The sequence below is a fragment of the Cornus florida genome, unplaced genomic scaffold, assembly GCF_030987335.1.
Source record: "Cornus florida cultivar Cherokee Brave unplaced genomic scaffold, ASM3098733v1 CherokeeBrave_3.0.0_Hap2_Chr04, whole genome shotgun sequence".
NCBI lineage: Eukaryota > Viridiplantae > Streptophyta > Magnoliopsida > Cornales > Cornaceae > Cornus > Cornus florida.
In genome coordinates this window covers 44,447,251-44,468,346 of record NW_026775574.1, presented here as the reverse complement: position 1 = coordinate 44,468,346, position 21,096 = coordinate 44,447,251, and the positions used below count along the sequence as shown (strand labels likewise).

The 21,096-nt window shown below is 40.7% G+C and overlaps 1 protein-coding gene across 3 annotated transcripts in view; it reads left to right on the top strand.

Moving 5' to 3' along the window:
* LOC132303204 (E3 ubiquitin-protein ligase RGLG3) overlaps positions 1–21,096 on the top strand; it is a 102,471-nt gene that overhangs the window by 64,490 nt on the left and 16,885 nt on the right. For all 3 annotated transcript variants that reach the window (XM_059800372.1, XM_059800373.1, XM_059800371.1), the window contains 3 exons: positions 15,973–16,100; positions 16,190–16,319; positions 16,401–16,457. In XM_059800372.1, coding sequence (XP_059656355.1) covers positions 15,973–16,100; positions 16,190–16,319; positions 16,401–16,457 — 315 coding nt within the window. The remainder of the gene's footprint in view (positions 1–15,972; positions 16,101–16,189; positions 16,320–16,400; positions 16,458–21,096) is intronic.

Sequence of the window (21,096 nt, the reverse complement as noted above, 5' to 3'; positions counted from 1 at the left end):
CATCCAACTTCACTGTGGTGATTTGAAGTCCTGGATTTTCTGATGAGTTGGTGGGAAAAATGGCACCACCACCCACAGAATTAACAGTCGAGGACCCTGAGTCTGCCATAATCTGTCACACGACAATAAAAAACTCCAAAAACACCACAAATTCTGTTAATAAATCAAAGGGTCTCCTCAGACCATAAACAACAACAATGTCTCCTCAGACTATTCCTGAAAAATCCAAATACATACCTTTTTTAAGGAGCACTTCCCGCTTACATATAGCCAGATAGCCTCCTGCTTAATATCCGGAACCTCTTTGTAGACTAATTTTTTTTTTTTTTTATTTTTTATTTTTACCTAAGCCCTTCTAGGTGTTGGAAACCAACTATCCCAATTTACCCAACCCTAGAAGAGTGAAAAAGAAATTGCAAAACTTAAAAATACCTGTTTTCGATCACAAAACAGCAACACAGAAAAACATGTGTAGGCAACGTCACACAATGTCACAAACTGCCTAAGGTAGTTGTCGCACAAGTAGCAAGGTTGCTGAAAGGTGTGGAAAGGTGTTGGCTCTGATACCAAGTAGAAATATATAAAAAGAAGATAAATGAGAGAATTGCGTAAAGGCTTGAATGATATGAATTACTCATTCATACCTCTAGTATTTATGGATAAAATGAGCACATGCTCATATTGCAAGAAAGGAAACTAAATCAAATCAAAATCAAATCACAACTTATTTTAAAGCATATTCAATGGCATATTCTATAGCACAGTAAAATCTCTACTATTATGGTAAGTTATACCATAAATCGTGGTATCATATATGCTAACAGTAAGGTTGTTCCATTATGACTTGGAGGTCACGAGTTCGAAACATGGATACAGCCTCTTCGCATGTGGAGTTAAGGCTGCATACATCTGACCCTCCCCAAACCCCGCAATGGCGGGAGCCTCGTGCCCTGAGTTTGCCCTTCGATCATTTTGGGATTTTAGTAGTAGTTGTTTAGTTCTCTCTATTGAACTTCTTGTTTTTAGTGAACTAGTTCATATTATGGGTCCAATCACTGTTTGTAAAGACCAATTTGCTTGAAATTCATAACTAAAAAGTCTATATTTCTTCTACTAGACTTCCTACTATCCATAAGCTTCTTTGAGTTTCCACTTCGAGTATGATTCAGAGTGTTATCTTGTGATGCGATTTTTACCTCTGAAAATTTTGCTTTGAATCCTCTTATCAAAACATCTCTTGAAAGAAAATTTTCGAAAAAAAAAACTCTATGAAGTAATAGGGCTTCTTTTTGGACCGTGTCCCCCGTTTGTGTGGTCTTTAATGAACTTTTACTTATAAAAAAAGAAGTAATAAGGCTTCTTAGTTCCACAATGGTGAATGGTCCTCTCCACATTGAAATTGATGGCAAAATGGCATCAGGTTTGAGACATGTGCCACAATCCGATTTTTGACTTGCTTCATTCTGAGTATATTACTTTTAGAAATATGTTTTAAAAGGGAATGGAATGTGTCAAATATGTTTAATGCAGCAAGAATTGATTATTTTGTAAAGGGTCTTATAGAAATATATGGAGACTACACCTAACATCGGTTTTAGGTGAGTTAGATCACCTTTTTGGAAAAGATATTCAAGGAATTGGATTTAAAGGCCCTTTAAATTTAGTTACTCCTTATAGATCTATGTAACCATGATTCTATAGGTCGGGGCTCTGTTTGGCACCCCTAAAAACACCCATGGATCCATCACTACCACATTCTTTAATTATATCCTGTTTTGCCTTTATCTTTTCAACTTTCTTAAAGATTGCATTGTGTTGCTACAAACAGTAACGAACCAAGAAACAATCACGAAATACGACAAAAACAAGCACCACACAAGACACGAATTCAACGTGGTTTGACACAAGTTTGTGCCTATTGTCGTCTTTAAGACATAATCAAACTAGCAATAAATTAGAAGAAGAAGAAGAAGAAGAAGAAGAAGAAGAAGAAGAAGAGAGAAAAAGAGAGAAAGATGGGGAAAGAGAGAAGAATGAAAGAATACTTTCATCCTTCCACCACATTGTATTTATATTAAGAAGTTTCAAAAATTACACATAAGCCCCCAACATCATATAAGTAATAACAAATAAGCCCCTGACAACACTCCCCCTCAAGTTGGTGCAAATATATCTATCATGCCCAACTTGACTAACATATTTTGCAAGCAAGTCTTGCTCACACCCTTAGTAAAAACTTCAGCAACCTGATCAAGTGTGTTGACGTATGGAGTACAAATCAGCCCAAGATGAAGCTTTTCCTTAATGAAGTGCCAATCAACTTCGACGTGCTTTGTCTTGTCATGCTGAACTAGATTGTGGGTAATGCTAATAGCTGCCTTGTTGTCACAATGCAAATTCATTGACTCGCGGACAGTTTAACCCAACTCATTCAACATAGTTTGTAGGCATAACAACTCACAAATTTCATGTGCCATGGATCTAAACTCAGCCTCTACACTAGATTTAGCTAGTACAGACCATTTCTTGCTTCGCCATGAAACAAGATTCCCTCCAACAAATGTGCAATATCTTGAAGTAGATCATCGATATGCCACAGACCCTGCCCAATCAGCATCCATATGGGCTTCAACGTGCAAGTGGCCATGACGGCCAAACAATATCACCTTACTAGGTGAACCCTTGAGGTAGCGAAGAACATATTGAGTAGCCTCAAGATGAGGTGTACGTGGTGCATGCATAAACTGACTAATCGCATTAACAGCGTAGGCAATATCCAATAGCCGAATGTGTGAGAGATAGGTAAATCAGTCTCCCAACCAATCGCTGAAATCTTCCCACATCATCTAATGGGTTGCCATCTATATCATTAAGCCTATGGTTCTGCTCAATGGGAATATCAATAGGTTTAGCTCTAAGCATACCGGTTTCAGCCAACAAATCTGACACATGCTTCCGTTGAGAAATGAACACCCCTTTCTTGGATCTGCACAACTTGATGCCAAGAAAGTATCTCAATGGTCTGAGGTCTTTAACCTCAAATTTTGTCCTCAAGAATGACTCCATTCGATGAATCTCTTCTGGATCATTTCCAGTGATAACAATATCATCAAAATATACAATAAGGACAATGGTGCAGTCGTGTTGCTTCTTGATAAAAAGAGTATGATTTGTTTGACTCTATGTGTACCCCATTCTCTTCACAGTAGTGTTGAACCTCTCAAACCAAGTATGCGGCGACTGTTTTAAACCATACAAGACTTTATTCAGCTTGCACACTAAATTATGACCATTGGCAAGCTTAAACCCTGGTGGCATAGTCATATACACCTTTTCCTCCAAGTCACCATAAAGGAAAGCATTTTTTACATCCAGCTGATGTAAAGGCTAAGACAAATTAGTTGCCAAAGAAAGAAGGACACGTGTTTGGCAACTAGAGCAAATGTTTCCTGATAATCCATCCCATAGGTTTGAGTGAAGCCCTTTGCAACTAACCGGGCCTTATATCTCTCAATTGTTCCATCTGCAAGATACTTTATTGTGTAGACCCATTTGCAGCCTACTGGTTTCTTACCCCTCGGCAATGAAACAATATCCCAAGTACCATTCTTCTCAAGGGCCTTAATTTCCTTAAGCATGGCTTCCTTTCATGGAGTTTCACTGAGAGCATTTGAAACCCTAGAAGGAACAGAAACAGACGAGATAAAGGAAATGAAAGCATGATATGTTGGAGATAAGGCATCATAGAATACAAATTGAGATATGATGTTTTGTACAACTACGAACACCCTTACGAAGGACAATAGGGACATCAAGATCAACAGGAATACTATTGGGAAAAGAATCAGGATCGAGGGAGACTTCTTGGTCCTGGGGTAAGTCAATGACTTGTTTTGCCCTCTTAGTATAGACAATTGGCTGCTTTCCCTACTGCAAATCATTAATGTTCGGAGAAGTAGAAGGGGAACATGCAATGGAAGAAGACATTCCCTTTGAGTAGAAGACGGATTCTCTACATGAATAGTAGTCTCCCCCTATACAGAATCCCGAGCACGGGAAAAAAAGGGAACAAACTCGAAGAATGTAACACCCATGGAGACAAACTAACAACGAGTGGTAAGGTTATAACAGGGATACCCCTTCTGAGTGGCAGAGTATCCAAGAAAGACACACTGGATTGCCTTAGGGTCCATTTTGTTCCTGCGATAATTAATGTGAACATAACAAACACAACTAAACTTGGAAAAAGTTGACTTAAGAGGAAGCACTCTTTTCTCAAGGCGGCGAGACTTCCTTGTCTCAACCTTGACATTGAGATCGACTGTTTTTCAACTGGAGAGGGTAGGGTGTTTAGGGTTGATCGTTACAGCACGAGGAGCCGCGAAACCGTTCTGAAATCATGCCTTGTTGGACACTTCGATAGAGATGTGGGAAGTATCGAGAGGATTGAGAGGTGGGCATCTGGCAGATTTCGTGTGGGGTGGTGGTTTCTTCTTTGCCCAATTGCCTTTTTCTATTCAGATTGCCATCGAAGGATAAGGCACAAAGGGTTTTGCTTTCTGGAAAGAAGGAATGGGGAGATACTATTCTATCAATCGACGTTTAGTACTTTGCAGTAGGGTGTTCAGCGGTGAAACCTAGAGACAGCAGAAAAAGGGTGTTGTTGTACGGCCTAGCCTTTGATCTATGGTGTCAGAAGTTGTTTAAAGCCATAGGGGACGTGTAGTGGTTTCAAAGGCATGGAGGCAGACGACAAGGTGGATTGTGAGAGAGTTATCATCTATGTTTTAGATGGAGGAGCGATTCCGGACTTTGTCTTTGTAGAGGATCAACGAGTGGCCTTCAAGGTTGCTTTGTCGGAGGAATCCACTCCATCTATCCTTCCGAAATCCACTATGGGTTCAAAGGATGGACGCAAGGAAACGAGTTATGGAAGGCATCGTCGGCCTTTATCCCGGCTAGAGATTTAGATCCATCTCGACCCTCAAGGATAGAGACGCGTGCGTTTCAACGCGCCTCATGGGAGTGGGGAACGGGGCTCTACAAAGAGTACGCATGCGTGCACTAAGGATGTCCATACACGTGGACAAGTATGTGATAGGTCTGGAATCGGTTATGCAAAGGAGGCTGATAATGATGGGCTTGTTTTGAATCATGGGCCTTACAGGCCAAGTTTGGATCATCGTTTGGGGCTGGGCTTCGGGTACATGAAGGGATAAAGAGGAAGGTCCAGTGAGGGCCCAGTAGTTTATCCATTTTCTTTCCAAATGATAAGCCCATCCCAAATGTCCTTACGGGGCCCCGTGATGGAAGATCAGCCCAGGCCCATGTCTAACCCTTAACACAGCGTTTCACACATACAGATTTCTCATCTGTTAGCAGAAGCTAGTCTGTGTCTGAGAAAACGAGGTGGATGAAGATTAGTGCAAGCAAGACCGGTTCGAACGCAGATGAGAGGATTTCTCGCCGCGGTAGGTGGTGGTGTTTCACATATACAAAAGAGCCATTCCCCTCTTTTCTTGATTTGGAGAATGAAAGGTGTCCTAGGTATTCTCACCGGAGCTTTCAGCCGGCCCACCATGGTCCTCGATGGTCCCGCAATGACAAACAGAAGTGGATAGCTCGTTCTCTTGCTTATCCAGGTACATCCTCTATTATTCAGCCTTGGAGCCCTCTCTCTGCTCCTTTTTCTTCTACTTCTCCTTGTGGGGTGTTGAGGAGTGGTGGAACCTTTGGCCGTAGTGCAACCCGATTGTTTAGAAGCGATTGTTGATTTGGGAAAGGAATGGGTGGTAGAGAATATTGGTGCTACTAGTGAATTGTTGGGTGTCACTTGTGAGGGTAGAAACGATCAAGCACTATCCATCCTTTAAGATATTGCAGAAGGGAGAGAGATTGAAGGAATCAACCAGGGTATGGAAGGGGCTAAAACCAAGAGAACTTTACCGTCTTGGAAAGGGGAGCAGGAGGTTAAGAATCTCATTTCATATGTTAATTATGATGGGAAAGAAGGGGTGATGAAGGAGAGGGGAAGGACTAGGAGTGGGAAGAAAGGAGGACATGAGATGATTTTATCTGTTCTTTAATGAAGCTACGAATTATTTCCTAGAATGTTCGAGGTCTTAACGATCCGGACAAAAGGAGGGTGGTGAAGGCTGCTTTGAGGAGTGGGGAGCCCATGTTGTCTGTTTGCAAGAGACTAAATTAGCATCGATGAAGGATGGGGTGGTTAAAAGTCTTTGGGGTGGTCGTTTCGCTGAATGGGAGGCATTGAATGCCTTAGGGACCTCTGGTAGTATTCTAGTCATGTGGGATCAACGGTGGATGTCTAGGATGGACACTTGGAGGGGGAGGTTTTCTCTATCCTGGGCATTCAAGATGGAGGAGGACAACTTTAGATCAGTTTTCTCTGGGGTCTATGGACCTGTTGATGATAGTGAGAGGCCCTTCCTTTGGGAGGAGCTTAGGTACGTTCAGGGATTGTTGGTTCTTCCTTGGTGCCTGGGTGGGGACTTTAATTCTGTTCGATCCCCGTTAGAGAGATCGATAGGGGGAAGGTGGTCTTCAGAGATGTTTCAGTTTTCGAAGTTCGTTGATGGTCACTTTCTCATTGATTTGCCTCTGGAAGGGGCAACTTTTATGTAGTCTAGTGGAAGGGAGTCAGCTACTCTCTCACGGCTAGATAGGTTCTTGATTTCTGGGGAGTGGGAAGAGAAATTTCCAGACGTCGTTCAGGCAGCGTTAGTCAAGGTTACTTCAGATCATACTCCATTAGTTTTGGACTGTGGGGGTATGAGCTCTAGGTGTTCTCCGTTTCGCTTTTAGAATATGTGGCTGCTGGTGGAGAACTTCCAAGGGTTTGTCCGGTCATGGTGGGAAGAGGCCACGGCTATCAGGTCTACTAGTTTTGTGTTAGCCCAGAAACTACGGGCTCTCAAAACTAAACTAAAAAGGTGGAATAAGGAGGTGTTTGGGAATCTCGAATGGAGGAAAAATAAGATCCTTGCTGAAATTTCTGAGATAGATCGCCTTGATGAAATGGGTGGAGGGGGAATTTTTTTCGCTCTAGGAAAGCGGCTTGCCAAGTAGATTTCACTGAGATTGCTTCAATAGAAAAGATTTCATGGCGTCAGAAGTCTAGGGGCTTATGGCTCAAAGAAGGGATCGCAATACAAAATTTTTCCACAAGCTTGCAAATGCCCATAGAAGGAGTAATTACATCGGGTGAATCCAGGTTAATGGTCAAGAGCTGTGTAGGGAGGAGGAGGTTTGTAGGGGGATTATTTCTTTCTATCAGAGGCTCTACACTAAGTCGTTGGGCTGGAGACCTAATTTTGCCAGTCTCAATTTTGATGTTATTTCTGAGGTTGAGAGAGATGGCCTAGAGGCTCCATTTACCGAAAAGGAAGTGTTGAAAGCTTTGTCGAGCTGTAATGGCGACAAAGCACCGGGGCCTGACGGGTTCACTATGCGCTTTCCATTGGAAAGTTAAGAGGTGGTTAGAAGGGAGGTTATGGGTACTTTTCAAGAGTTTCATTCTCACGGGGTTTTTGAGAAGTCGTTAAATGCTTCTTTTATTGCTCTTATACCTAGGAAGGGTGGCGCTACTAATATTAAGGACTTTAGGCCAATTAGCTTGGTGGGCTGTATTTATAAGCTCATTGCTAAGGTTCTTGCTCTCAGGTTGAGGGATGTTATGGATGGGGTTATATCGGAGTCACAAAATGCCTTTATCGGGGGAAGGCAGATCCTTGATTCCGTTCTCATCGCCGATGAATGTGTGGATTCTAAGCTGACGAGTGATGTCCCGGGAGTCTTATGTAAGCTTGACATCGAAAAGGCCTACGATCACGTTAATTGGAGTTTTGTGTTGTATTTGCTTGAGAGAATGGGCTTTGAAAGTAGATGGAGGATTTGGATAGAGACTTATATCTCGTCCGTCAAGTTCTCTGTTCTTGTGAATGGGTCTCTTGAGGGTTTCTTTAGAAGTTCTCAGGGATTGAGACAAGGTGATCCATTGTCGTCCTTTCTCTTTCTCATTGTTATGGAGGGGTTGAGTAGACTGATGAAGAGGGCAGAGGATTTCAGTTTTATCAAAGGATTCAGAGTGGGTAGAGATTCAACTCATCCGGTGGAGATATCCCATTTGTTGTTCGCAGATGACACTTTGGTTTTTTGTGATGCTGAAGCAGCCCAATTGATATACTTGAGGTGTATTCTTGTCTGTTTTCAGGCAGTTTTTGGGTTGAAAGTTAATGTTGGCAAGAGCGTGCTTGTCCCGGTTGGGGAAGTTCAGGGCATTTTCTCATTAGCTGAAGTTCTTGGGTGTGGGGTGAGCTCTTTCCCTATTAATTATTTGGGTTTGCCCTTGGGGGTGTCTTCTAGAAGGGTTGGGACTTGGGACCTGTGATTGCTAGGTTTGAGAAGAAATTGGCGGGGTGGAAGAAGCAATATTTGTCGAAAGGGGGGAAGGTCACTCTTATTAAGAGCACTCTTTCAAAGCTACCCACTTATTTCCTTTCCAGATTCCATGTTCTGTTGCTGAAAGGATCGAAAAAATTCAACGGGATTTCCTGTGGTGTGGAAGGGGCGAAGAGTTCAAGTTCCATCTAGTCAAGTGGGTGCATATTTGCAAGCCTGTTAAGATAGGTGGCCTGGGCATTCGGAGGCTGATCCCCTTTAATAGAGCTCTCTTGGGCAAGTGGTTGTGGAAATTTGGGAGAGAACGACATCGCCCGTGGAGGAGGATTGTCTCATGTCGCTATGGGGAAGAGAGAGGTGGGTGGTCTTCATGCCCAGTCCCTAGCACAGGCGGAGTTGGAGTGTGGAAATTTATTCGGAAAGGCTGGGATGTTTTTTCCTTATATTAGATTCAAAGTTCAGGATGGAAATGTGTGCGGTTTTGGGAGGATTTATGGTGGGGAGACCAACCATTGTCTTGCTCTTTTCCCAGACTTTTTAGAATAGCTACTAATAAACATGCCTTTGTAGTAGATTGCTAGTGGCTTGATAGCAATGGGATTACGTGGGATGTGCGCTTTAGGCACTCTTTTCAGGATTGGGAGATGGTTAAGGCTTGCGCTCTTCTGGATTTGTTGTATCAACAGGAGGTAGGTGGCATTGGTGATGATGTTCTCTTGTGGGTTCCTTCTTCCCATGGAGGATTCGAGGTCCGATCTATGTTTATGTGTCTTTCCAACTTTATTGGTTGCGCTTTCCCCTGGAAGACTATTTGGCGCTCTAAGTCTCCCCTTAGGGTGGCATTTTTTGTGTGGACTACAGTTTGGGGTAAGATCTTAACGTTGAATAACCTGAGGAAGAGAGGCATTATTTTTGTTAATTGGTGTTGCCTATGCAAAAGTGGTGGTGAGTCTACGGATCATCTACTCTTACATTGACGTGTGGCGTACGATTGTTGGAATCTTATTTTCGGATTGTTTGGCATGTCTTGGGTGATGCCCCGATCCACAAGGGGTATGATTGATGCGTGCAGGGGATGTCACATGGGGGGTCAGGCTCGTGAGTGTTGGCTGACCGTTCCACATTGTGTATAGTGGTGCATATGGAAAAAGAGGAATAACAGATGTTTTGAGGGAGTAGAGACGTCTACGGCAACCTTGAAACTTCATATCATTCGCTCCTCTTTCCCTCACCTCTAGCGCACCTCCATCTCCTCCCAGCCCTTGTGCCGGACCCCTTTCTCTCTCTCTCTCTCTTGGTGCGGCATCCCCAATAGTGGCTTGCTCATACAGCAGAGGGGTAACTCTCTGTCTTTGACTCCTTTTTTTAGGAGAATTCCCTAAGGTTGTTTATGACCTAAGGGTCCTTCTGGTGTTTTATTTCCTTTGTCTTGCCAGTGTTTGTTCGGCAGCAAATTAGCATATTTGGAGGAAAGCAAGATTTTTCTGCCCTTGTTTTCCTCTTTCCTCCCTCTTTGACGTGTGGGCTAGCCTTATTTTGGTACTATGAGTGATTTTAGTAGCCAAAAGGACACTTTATCTTCGGCATTGCATACTTCGGCGCAGCGGGTTACTAGTGTGCTCTTAAATGGGTGCAACTTCGTATCTTGGTCCCGTTCTTTTCAACTCTATATTAGAGGGAAAGGGAAAACTGGTTGGCTTTTGGGTCTAATTAAGGAACCGGAAAAGACGGATACTAAATATATTGTATGGGACATAGACAGAGGCACCGTTCTGGCTTAGATCTCCAACTCAATGGAGGAACGTATCTATAATATGTTCATGTTTCACACTTCCGTTTTTCGTCTGTGGCAAGCCCTTGACAAGATGTATGCCCACTACCGCAATAACGCTCGTATCTTTGAACTTTATTAGAAGATTGCTCATGCATCTTAGGAGACACTCAAGCTGTCAGTATCAGAGTATTTTGGGTTCCTCCAATCTAAGTGGGAAGAATTAGTAGAGTATGAAACTCCCTCCGATTTCTCTTAAGAAGCTGCAACTCTTTTGGTCAAGAGACTGGACCACCAGCATACCTACCAGTTTTTGATGGGTTTACGATTTGAGTATGATATTAAAAGAACTCAGATCATAAACACCTCCTTGTGCCTGATTTATATGATGCTTTTGCAAGTGTTAACCATGAGGAGTGTAGACGTCAGATCTCTCAGCCAGTAGCATTATCAGAGACTCCAGTTGATCAAATGGCTCTTGCTTCTAATTCTAGATTTTCACAGGGAAATGTTATTTTTTAATATTATGGAGCCACTGGTCATGTAAAGGATCGCTGCTTAAGCTTCATCCCGAGCTAAAGCAGAAATTTTCTCGCAATCGTCCTCCTGGCGTGGCTACACTGCCACAGTAGCCGGTACTATTGGTGGGTATACTACTCCACAGAGTGTTGTCCCTCCTGCTTTACCTCCTCCCAGACCATCTTTTCAGGACTTCAATCAGTTACAGTCCCAGATAGGTTAGCTTCAGGAGCAGTTCGGAGCTTTATCTACCAGGGTTGGCTCTTTTACTCCTACGGCTACTATAGCTACAGGTACTCCTGCTCTTCATGTTATAGCGGGAAAACCTACTTGGGTTCTGGATTCCGGAGCCAATGATCACATGACTGGTGAGTTGTCATTATTTTCTATTCCCATTGCCTCTGTTAATCAGGCTGTTAGTCTAGCCGATGGGTCAACCACCTTTATTCGTAATAAAGGAGATGTTCATTCTTCCCCTAATATTATTTTGCCATCTATTCTTCATGTTCCTAACTTTGCATTTAATCTTCTAACTGTTAGCAAACTTGCCAAATCACTAAACTATGCAGTGATATTCTTTCCTCATTACTATGTTTTACAGGACCTGTGTTCAAAGAGGATTTTTGGCAAGGGATATAAGCACGATGGCTTCTACTACTTTAAGGATCCTCCACCGACACCTCCTCCACTTTCTTCAAGCCTTCAAGCCTCTATTCTTCCAGTTTCTAGGTCTTATGATTTTTCTTTTTAGACTTTAGATTTATGGCATGCTTGCCTTGGGCATGTAAACTTTCAGTATTTATGTCTGTTTTTCCCTTCATTAATAACAGCATGTAAGGATAATATGTATCAATGTGAGATTTGTGAGCTTTCTAAATAATACTAGAACCAGTTGTATTTCTCATATGCATCGTGCACCTAGTATGTTTGATCTCATACATTCTGATGTGTGGGGTCCTTCACCCGTTATTACTTTTTCGGGGTATCGTTATTATATCACATTCATTGATGATTATTCCCGCTGCACATGGGTATATTTACTTGAAAAAAAAATCTGAAGTTTTTCCCTTGTTCACTTAATTCCTCCAAATAATCAAAACTCAATATAAAACTGTTGTTAGGAATATTAGGTCTGACAATGGTCGTGAATATGTTTCCAATGAGTTTCGGTCTCAACTTAACCAACATGGTATTCTTCATCAGCTTACTTGTCCATATACCCCTGAACAAAATGGTGTGGCAGAGCGTAAAAACCGTCAACTAATGTTAGTTTTTCGATGTCTTTTAAATGGTATGAATGTGCCAAAGTCATTTCATTAATCGTTCCCTTAGTAAAGTATTAAATGGTAAGGCCCTCTTACAACTGCTTCAGCCTGATATTACTCTTTTTTCCGTCATGCGTGTTTGGATGTACATGTTTTGTTCGAAATCGTAGCCCTTCTCCTACTAAACTTGATGACAAGGCCATTAAATGTATCTTTTCAGGATACTCTTCCATGTCAAAAGGTTACCGGTGTTATGATCCTGTACACAAACACGTGTATCACTCTCTTGATGTCACCTTTCATGAGCATACCCCTTTTTATGGTTCTAACACTATCTTGCAAGAAACTTCTACTCCCGATCAAGAGGCGTCTCCTCTTGCTCGTCCTCTTCCTATTTTTCAAGAAGAGTCTTCTCTTGTGATTTCCTCACCCTTTTTGCAGGTCTATTCTCATCGCCCTCGTGCTCCGTCTCCACTGCCTTCATCCTCCTCAGATATAGGTTCAAGTACATCTCTCTCTCCTTTACATTTTCCTAACCCTGTTCTTGAGCCTTGGTATCCCACTTGGGACCGCAAACCCCCTGCTCGATTTGGATTCGCTTATAGTACTAGTCATCCTATTTCATAGTATATCTCTTTATGATGGTCTTTCAGGGTCTTATTGAGCCTGTTTAGGAAAACTTGATTCCATTTCCATTCCCATAAATGTGTCTGAGGCTCTCCGAATCCCAATTGGATGTTAGCTATGAAGATTAAAATGGATGTTTTGCATCATAATGAAACATGGGAGCTTGTATCTCTCCCTCCTGGTGAAAATACTGTTGATTGCCAAATGGGTATTCAGTGTTAAATATCTAGCTAATGCCTCTATTGATTGGTATAAGGCCCGTTTGGTGGCCAAAGGGTTTACTCAGATTCCTGGTAAAGACTTTAACGATACCTCCACTCCAGTGGCTAAATTAACCTCATTTTGTTTGCTTGTCTCCCTGGCTGTCTCTCATAATTGGCCTCTTCATCAGCTTGATGTGAAGAATGCTTTCCTTAACAGTGATCTTCTTGAGACTATTTACATGGATCCTCCACTTGGTTTTTGGACTGAGGGGGAGTATGCTGGAAAGGTTTGTCAATTGCGGAAGTCTTTGTAATTCTATCCATGGAGTTTGTTAGATGCCATTCTAACTGTTAGCAGTTATGATAGCCACGATTTATAGAATGACTTACCGTATTAGCAGATATTTAATTATGCTGTAACATATGCCATAAAATATGCTTTAGAATATGCTTTGATTTGATTTAGATTTAATTTACTTTCCTTTCTTGTAATATGAGCATGTGCTCTTTTTATCTATAATTACTAGAGCTGTAAATGAGTGATTCATCTCATTCAAGCCTTTACATAATTCTCTCATTTATCCTCTCTTTCTTTTATATTGTATTTCTACTTGGTATCAGAGCCAGGGTGGTCCAACTGCAATGAGGGCATTGTCAGTTCGGCATCACCCATTCGGGAATGGTCTAAGGTTACATCGCCCATCCGGGAGGTGTCGGGTAGGCAAGGTGGTCCAACCTCAATGAGGGCGTTGCGAGTTTGGCAGCACCCATTCAGAAATGGTCTGGGGAGACATAGTTGTTTCTTTTTATGGTCTGAGAAGACATAGTTGATTCTTTTATTTACATTGTTTAAACATATGTATGAAGGGGAATGGTCTAAGGAGACATTATTGATTCTTCCATCTACATATTTTAAACATGTGTATGAAGGGAAATGGTCTAAGGAGACATTGTTGGTTGTTTACAGTCTGAGGAGACATGATTGGTTATTTATGGTCTGAGGAGACATTATTAATTGTTTATAGTCTGAGAAGACATTTTTGATTTGTTGATCGGCACTTCATCTGAGCTAAAATCATCGCTAGTCAAATTTACACTCCATTTGTCACAAGCTAAGCAGCTTACAAACATTCTTACAAAAGGCGTCAACAAGATTGTATTTGAGAATGCATTGTCCAAGACATTTTTGATTTGTCGATCGGCACTTCATCTGAGCGAAAATCATCGCTAGTCAGATTTACACTTCATTTGTCACAAGCTCTAAGCAGCTTGCAAACATTCTTACAAAGGGCGTCAGATATCCACGCACCAACTTGAGGGGATTTGTTAGCAGCGATGATAGCCACGATTTATGGAATGACCTACCGTATTAGCAGAGAGATTTGATTATGCAATAAAATATGCCATAGGATATGCTTTAGAATATGCTTTGATTTGATTTAGATTGGATTTAATTTATTTTCTTGTAACATGAGCATGTGCTATTTTTATCTATAATAACTAGAGTTGTGAATGAGTGATTTGTCTCATTCAAGCCTTTACATAATTCTCTCATTTCTCTTCTATTTCTTCTATATTGTGTTTCTACTCTAACTATATATGTTTTATCCACCGTTTCTCCACTGGTCGATGTATCATTCTTGTTGTCTATGTTGATGATATCATCTTTACAGGCAATGACATCCCTGGGATTGCTCAAGTAAAGCTTCAATTGGCTAAAGCTTTTGATGTAAAAGACCTTAGGCAGCTCAGATATTTCTTAGGAGTTGAGGTTGCTAGATCTAAGTAGGGTGTCTCTTTATCGCAAAAGAAGTATGTCTTGGATCTACTTCGAAACATGCGTATGCCTGGGTGTAAACCTGCTTCCACTCCTATAGATCCCAATATGAAGATCTCGGTTGGGTCTAGAGATCTCCTTTCTAATCCCTCGCTGTGTCAGCGCTTGGTAGGAAGATTGATTTATCTTACCAACACCCGTCCTGATTTGGCTTTTGCGGTTAGTGTTGTGAGCCAGTTTATGCATGCTTCTCGTACAGCTTATATGGATGCAGTATATCATATTCTTCGATATCGTAAGTCTTGTCCTGAACTTGGATTATTCTATTCTTCTAGCAAGCCAAGTTGGGCTATCCTGTTTCAGTGATGCAGACTATGTTGGGTCCAAGGCTGACAGACGTTCCACATCTGGCTTATGTACTTTCTATGGAGACCATCTTATATCTTGGAAAAGTAAGAAGCAACCTGTAGTTTTGAGATCTTCAGCAGAGGCTGAGTATCGTGCCATGACTTAGGGTACTTGTGAGATTCTCTGGCTTCGATCTTTTTTGGAGGAGCTAGGGCTATAAGTGAAAAACAGTCCTCAGACTTGTTTTGTGATAATAAATCAGCCATCATGCTTGCTTCAGATTCTGTTCTTCATGAGAGGACTAAACATATAGAGGTGGACATTCATTTTATTAGAGAGAAGGTTCGTTTGGGAATTATCAAGCCGTGCTTTATTCGATCGTCTAATTAGTCGGCCGATGTGTTCACCAAATCCGTTGGTCCATCTTTGCTTCATTCCTCAATTACCAAGTTGGGCTTGATTGATATCTTCACTCCAGCTTCAGGGGGAGTGTTGAAATATCTTTATTAATATTATTTTTATTAGCTGTTTTTAGCCTTTTATTAGGTGTTTTATGTAAAATCACTATAATCATGGGATCACGTAGATAAGATCCCCGTAATCATGGGATCACGTAGATTTTGGCATATTTCTTGTTTTTCTTTGATTTGTTTCCCTTTCTTTGTACCCTATTCTTGTATATAAATATAGCTCTTGGCTCTCGGTTTGAGTATGCCAAAACCCAAAACTTCTTTTGTTGGCTTAGCTAGGCAGTATAAACCTTTACAATGTAAACCAATGCACCAATAAGAGAAAGATAAAAACTAATATGGGACAAAAATAATATGAAAAGATCTTTTGAAATGTATAGCTTGTTAAAAATAGAAAGAGGGAAAGCAAAATAGTGAAAAAATAATATTTCATATGATCAATTCCATTCACTGGATTCAAAATAAGGATGATGATAAGGACACTGATGATGAATTTTAAAGGCATGCGTCAATCACACAATATGCAACACTCCTCCACTCCACTAATTTCTTGTACATTTCTGTCTTACAGTTTGTTAACCTTACAAAAATCATGTCTGAGAACAAGGATATGTCAAAGAAGGAGGCAGCTTTTGCACTTGCTGCACTCATGGAAATTCCATATCAGTACAGAGCCACCCAATGCCGTCCTTTCATTGAGTAATAATGGCAGCTTTAGATTCTTACTAATGTTTCATTTCAGTAAAGGAATTTGGTAAACATTCTAATTTCTTGCACTTCTTCTGTAGAAATGCAGGAGCTCCAAGGACAAAGCCGCTTCCTCCTCCACGTGAAGTGATAGAACATGATAATTCTGTTAAATCATTTGCTCATATGACTAACTTTGAATCAGTCAAGCAAACAGCATCAGTGGATCTAGTAGGTTTTCTATTATCTAACTTGTATTCCTTTTCTGGTAGGGATAGGGGGTTGAGAGATATTTTGGTTGTGTTTTACCAGGTTTGTCCGATTTGCCTCACAAATCGAAAGGATATGGCTTTTGGGTGCGGCCATTTGGTAAGCATTTTGTCTTAATTTCATTTGTCAGCATTAAGATCAACATGTTGTTTATACTATAAATGTACAGATTTTTTGGGATCAAATTCAAGGAGGAATTCTTCTAACTAAAATTGCAATATTATTTTTCTCTTCAACCAAGTTTATTCCTTTATCTTTTAGTAACAAAAGTGAATCCTACTTATTTTGGGTAGAGGTTAAAGGGAAATAATTTCGTGGCTGAAAGAAAAAAGTATTCAGCTAAAATTGCACTGTTTTCATTTTCACCATTCCTCTCTCGAACTGAAGTTAAAATTTTTGGCTACAGTTTTACACTAATTAAACTATCTTCTTTCTACCAACTGCTGTAGCCTAGTGGTATCTCCTCTACCTCCCAAAGTAAGGGGTGAGGGTTCAAGTCCCCATAGGGGCAAATGGGCGTGTGAGTTTCTTGCCTAGGGAGAAAAAAAAAAACTATCTTCTTCCTGAAGTATGGAATATATTTTTCCCTTCAGCAATTTTGTGCTTCATTTTTTAATATAGCAACTTCAATTTTTTGGCGGGAGAGGTTTTGAAGAAACAATGGTTGAATGGATATTTTTTTTTTAATTGAGGTAAAGTTACAATATATATATATATATATTGCCTTGCATTTATATATATATATATATATATATATATATATTGTTATTGATGTTGTTTATAAGTAAGATAATGTTTTGCATATATCAACAAGCCCAAGGCAAGTACAAGCTACATGGGGGCAAACCCCAGGATCGTTGAAGAACAAATAAAAAAACCCCAATACCACCAACCAATTAAAAGCCAACTGGTTTTCCCAAAAGCAATGAAGAAATCTACAGCCCAAACGATCTACATGAGATAAATTTGTGTGTGTGGAGAGTCAGGGGACTCTGTTACCCTGTACAAAATTTATATGAACATCAGTTGGTTACCCATATAGTGATTTAATAGAAAATCGAGGCATTGAGAGAACTGAGGATGGACCAGGTGCTAACCTTGATTCTGCTGGCCTTGTATCTTGAAAAGGGAAACAGATAGAAAAATGCAGCCAGAGAGGAGATGTAGTGAACTCCATTCGGCCAGGACATAGCAGGAGAAGTAGAGAGGATGAGAGACATCATTTAAAGATGGAGTTGGGCAAGTTCCATTCTCTAGTCAACCAGGTTTTGGCTGATAGCGGTTTCAATATAATATGGTCCAGAATTAGCTTGAGGTTATGACTGCTATCATGGGTGCAATTCTCATGGACTCTAGCATTCCTTTCCCTCCACAGGCCATATACTGAGCATATTAAGCAATTAAGTTGAGCCTTTTTGTAAAGCCTCTACCTGAAAGGTTAGTATAAGCTTGTTGCAGGGTCTGATCCGAGCTTCCAGAGGGCCAAGCAGCAGCACACTTGGCTTTGATGCAGTTCCAGATTTGTATACTGAGACTATGCTAAAAAAAATATAGATTAGTGTGGGTTTCAACTGTTTCTCTGCATAATAGACGGGTATCATGTTGCAAAATTCCACTCCTTAATCTTGTCCAAATTTGTAAACTTCCTCGTAATCAGCCATAAGATAAATGAACGTTTGGAGACACAAGCAGAAAACCAAACAATCCTGGTCCATGGCAAGGAATATCTCTTAGGCCTCAGTTCATTCCAGACCTGCTTAATGAGAAACTAGTCTGAGGATCTCCAAAAGAGTTGATCAAATTTATGGGGTCTGAGAATGAACAGAACCACAGATCTCTCTTTTAATGTCAGAGGGCTCAGCTGATATGGAGGAAGCTCTCACAGACCAATTCCAGTCAGCGTTAGCAATAATGGCACAAACTCTGGCTGTATCACCAAGGCTTGAGGTTGGATTGATCCTGTTGCCTTTAGAGAGAATGATGGGGCCTTGAGGAAGCCAGTTGTCATAAGCCGTCAAAGCTTGAGATTTGAATGATCTTGCTGCCTTTAGAGAGATTGATGGAGCCTTGAGGAAGCCATTTGCCATACCACAAGGAAGTATCTTTTCCATCCCCAATCCTATGAAGAAAAAATCTTCTAACTTCATTCCTTAAATTCAGAATGTTCCTCCAACTCCATCTACAGTTTGCCGGAGTGGAGATACTCAAATTTCTCTGCTTGATGAAGGCTGAAGAATATGCTGCATGTATCTAACAACGGATGCTCTGTTCGAAAAGTGAATGTTTTTGATGCCAAACCTCCTTCCATAGCAAGGAAGCAAATGTCACTCCATTTGACCTTAGCTCCTCCTTTGTCTAGAGTGGTATCCAAAGAAACCTACAAAGAATTTGATTGATGCTTTTGATGGCAGCTTTAGGGGGGATGAATCGAGTTGACCAATTGGCCTGGATAGAGAATAAAACAGACTTCTTAAGCTGGATCTTCCCATCAAAGAATAGCGGCTTATTGGTCCTAGACTTGACTCTGGATGTGATTCTGTTAGTCTGCGCATAGTCATAGTGATAAGTTTAACTCCTAAATACCTCATTGCGAAAAAAAATGTTTTTTTTTTACCAATAGGCCAGTAGCCCAGCGGTACCAGGCCCCTACTTTCCAAAGGGAGGCTAGAGGTTCGATCCTTAGAGGAGGCAGCAGTGCAGGCCCTACTTCCCAAATTGCTTTAACTTCCAAACAAAAAAAAAAATGCCTTTTGGTAATTTTAGAATATCCAAGATCTCTATAGCAACTTCTAGCCCGGCCATGAACACACATCATTTGTTGTTGTTAGGGGTGAGACCAGATAAAGAATTGAAAGTCAGATGTGCTTTGATAATTTGACTGTGTCAATGTGAGGAATCGAGAGAAGAGAGGAGGAGGGGGGGATTGGTCCTTTTAGAAACTTCTTTGCCTTGGTTTGGTCAAATATAATAGATACAATGCAGTAGGTTGAAAGCTTTAAGTCAATAAACCAGGTACACACAATATTTACAAGGAAAACCCTCTCAATAGAGAAAAACCTTGATTCTTGGCCACAACCAATAAAGCTCCTCTAGTTGTATGCAAGTAGTTACACACTTAGTTGTCTCACACTCTGCACACACCCATATACAAGTTGAAACCCTGGCTTTCACAGCCTCTACACACAAACTAGTTCAACACAGTACTCACAGGCACTCCCCCTGTCCTAAGCAACCCTAATTAGACCCTATAAGCTCTCACAGCTCACCAAATACAATATAAAAGATGAATATCAACAATGTTTAAGCATACACAATAGATAAGAGTGGTTGTGCAACTCAAAACTTCAAACAGCGTCAATAAGCTTCATTTTGCAACTCAACAAGTCTCGAGGGTAAAATGGTAAATCAGCAACAACATAGTCCTTCATAGAGTTTCAATAATGATATATCAACTGTATATACATGCTACAATGAATAGATCAATAAGTATAGCAAGGTACTACAATTTCAGTCTTCAACAGAGCTTGAAACCCTAACAGTTGAGGTTCACAAGGCCAAATATAGCTCTGACCATTTTTCAGGATAGATCTCAACTTTAACAGCCCCAAATCTACAATATAAATGTGCTCAAATGATAAGAATTCAACTCACAGCAGTAGGTTTGAGACATCAAAACTAACTACAGCAAGAATATGTGTATAAGCAATGATTATGCAGTTGTCAAGTAGTAAAACAAACTTGTTTCAACCTTTGAGATGCTCTAAGAATGCTTCAGATAAAACACATAGCCTTAAACCAGCAAAACAACACCAAAAACCCTTCAGCAGTGGCTTGGATCTTCATTTGCAAATTGATACACACAAGGCATGAATTTCTTGATGTATTCAGACTTCAATATCATGTAAAAACTCCATGGCAAAAGATGTCTCGAGTAAATATTGCTGCAAGACCCTTAGGAAGCTCAAGGATGCTCAAAGGTGCTCATGAGAGTGCTCAGGATGCTCACAGTTTTTGCTTAGCAAAGAGGCACAGATTTATCACAACATATTTATAAGCTACAATCATCTTGTAGTCCTACCCTAAAGAGGAAAATGCTCTTGGTACAATTCTCCAATCATTTGTCAGAGAATGTTCATTGAGAAAGAACCAAAAAGCCTCTTTTACAATTTGTCTTGTAGTGTAGCCACTTAACAGCTTTGCACAATGTGTATATCAGCCGTCATCACTAAGTAATCCATTTGAGCATTTTGTTTCTCTCCCAAGGACGACATAGCTTGTGTATCACACTTGAACAACAAGCAGGACCACCGAAATGGCCTTGTGACAGTCACATGAATATTGCACCAGAAAATTGAAACTGTGACTGTAAAATTAATAATGTAGCTTAATTTACAGTTGTCCATTGTAATGTAGTGTGCTGGGCAAATGTAAAAAGGTGTAATACAACTATGAAATGACTATAGTGCCCCTGAATAAACCTGTAGCTAAAATTCAGCTTTTAAACCTTAGTTAAACCAAAAAAAGGAACCCTTAAAGCTGTATAATTGCAATGTGGCATCTATTCTCAATGAGAACCTGTACCACAAGATGGCAAAAGACTATATTGCCCCTGAAGGATGATGTGAGCCATAGAGAACATCAATGATGAAGGTATAAGCCCTTGACATACTAGAAAACATATGATTTTGACATTTAAATAGGCAAATCCTAAAACATAAGGTGGGACCAACACAATGTT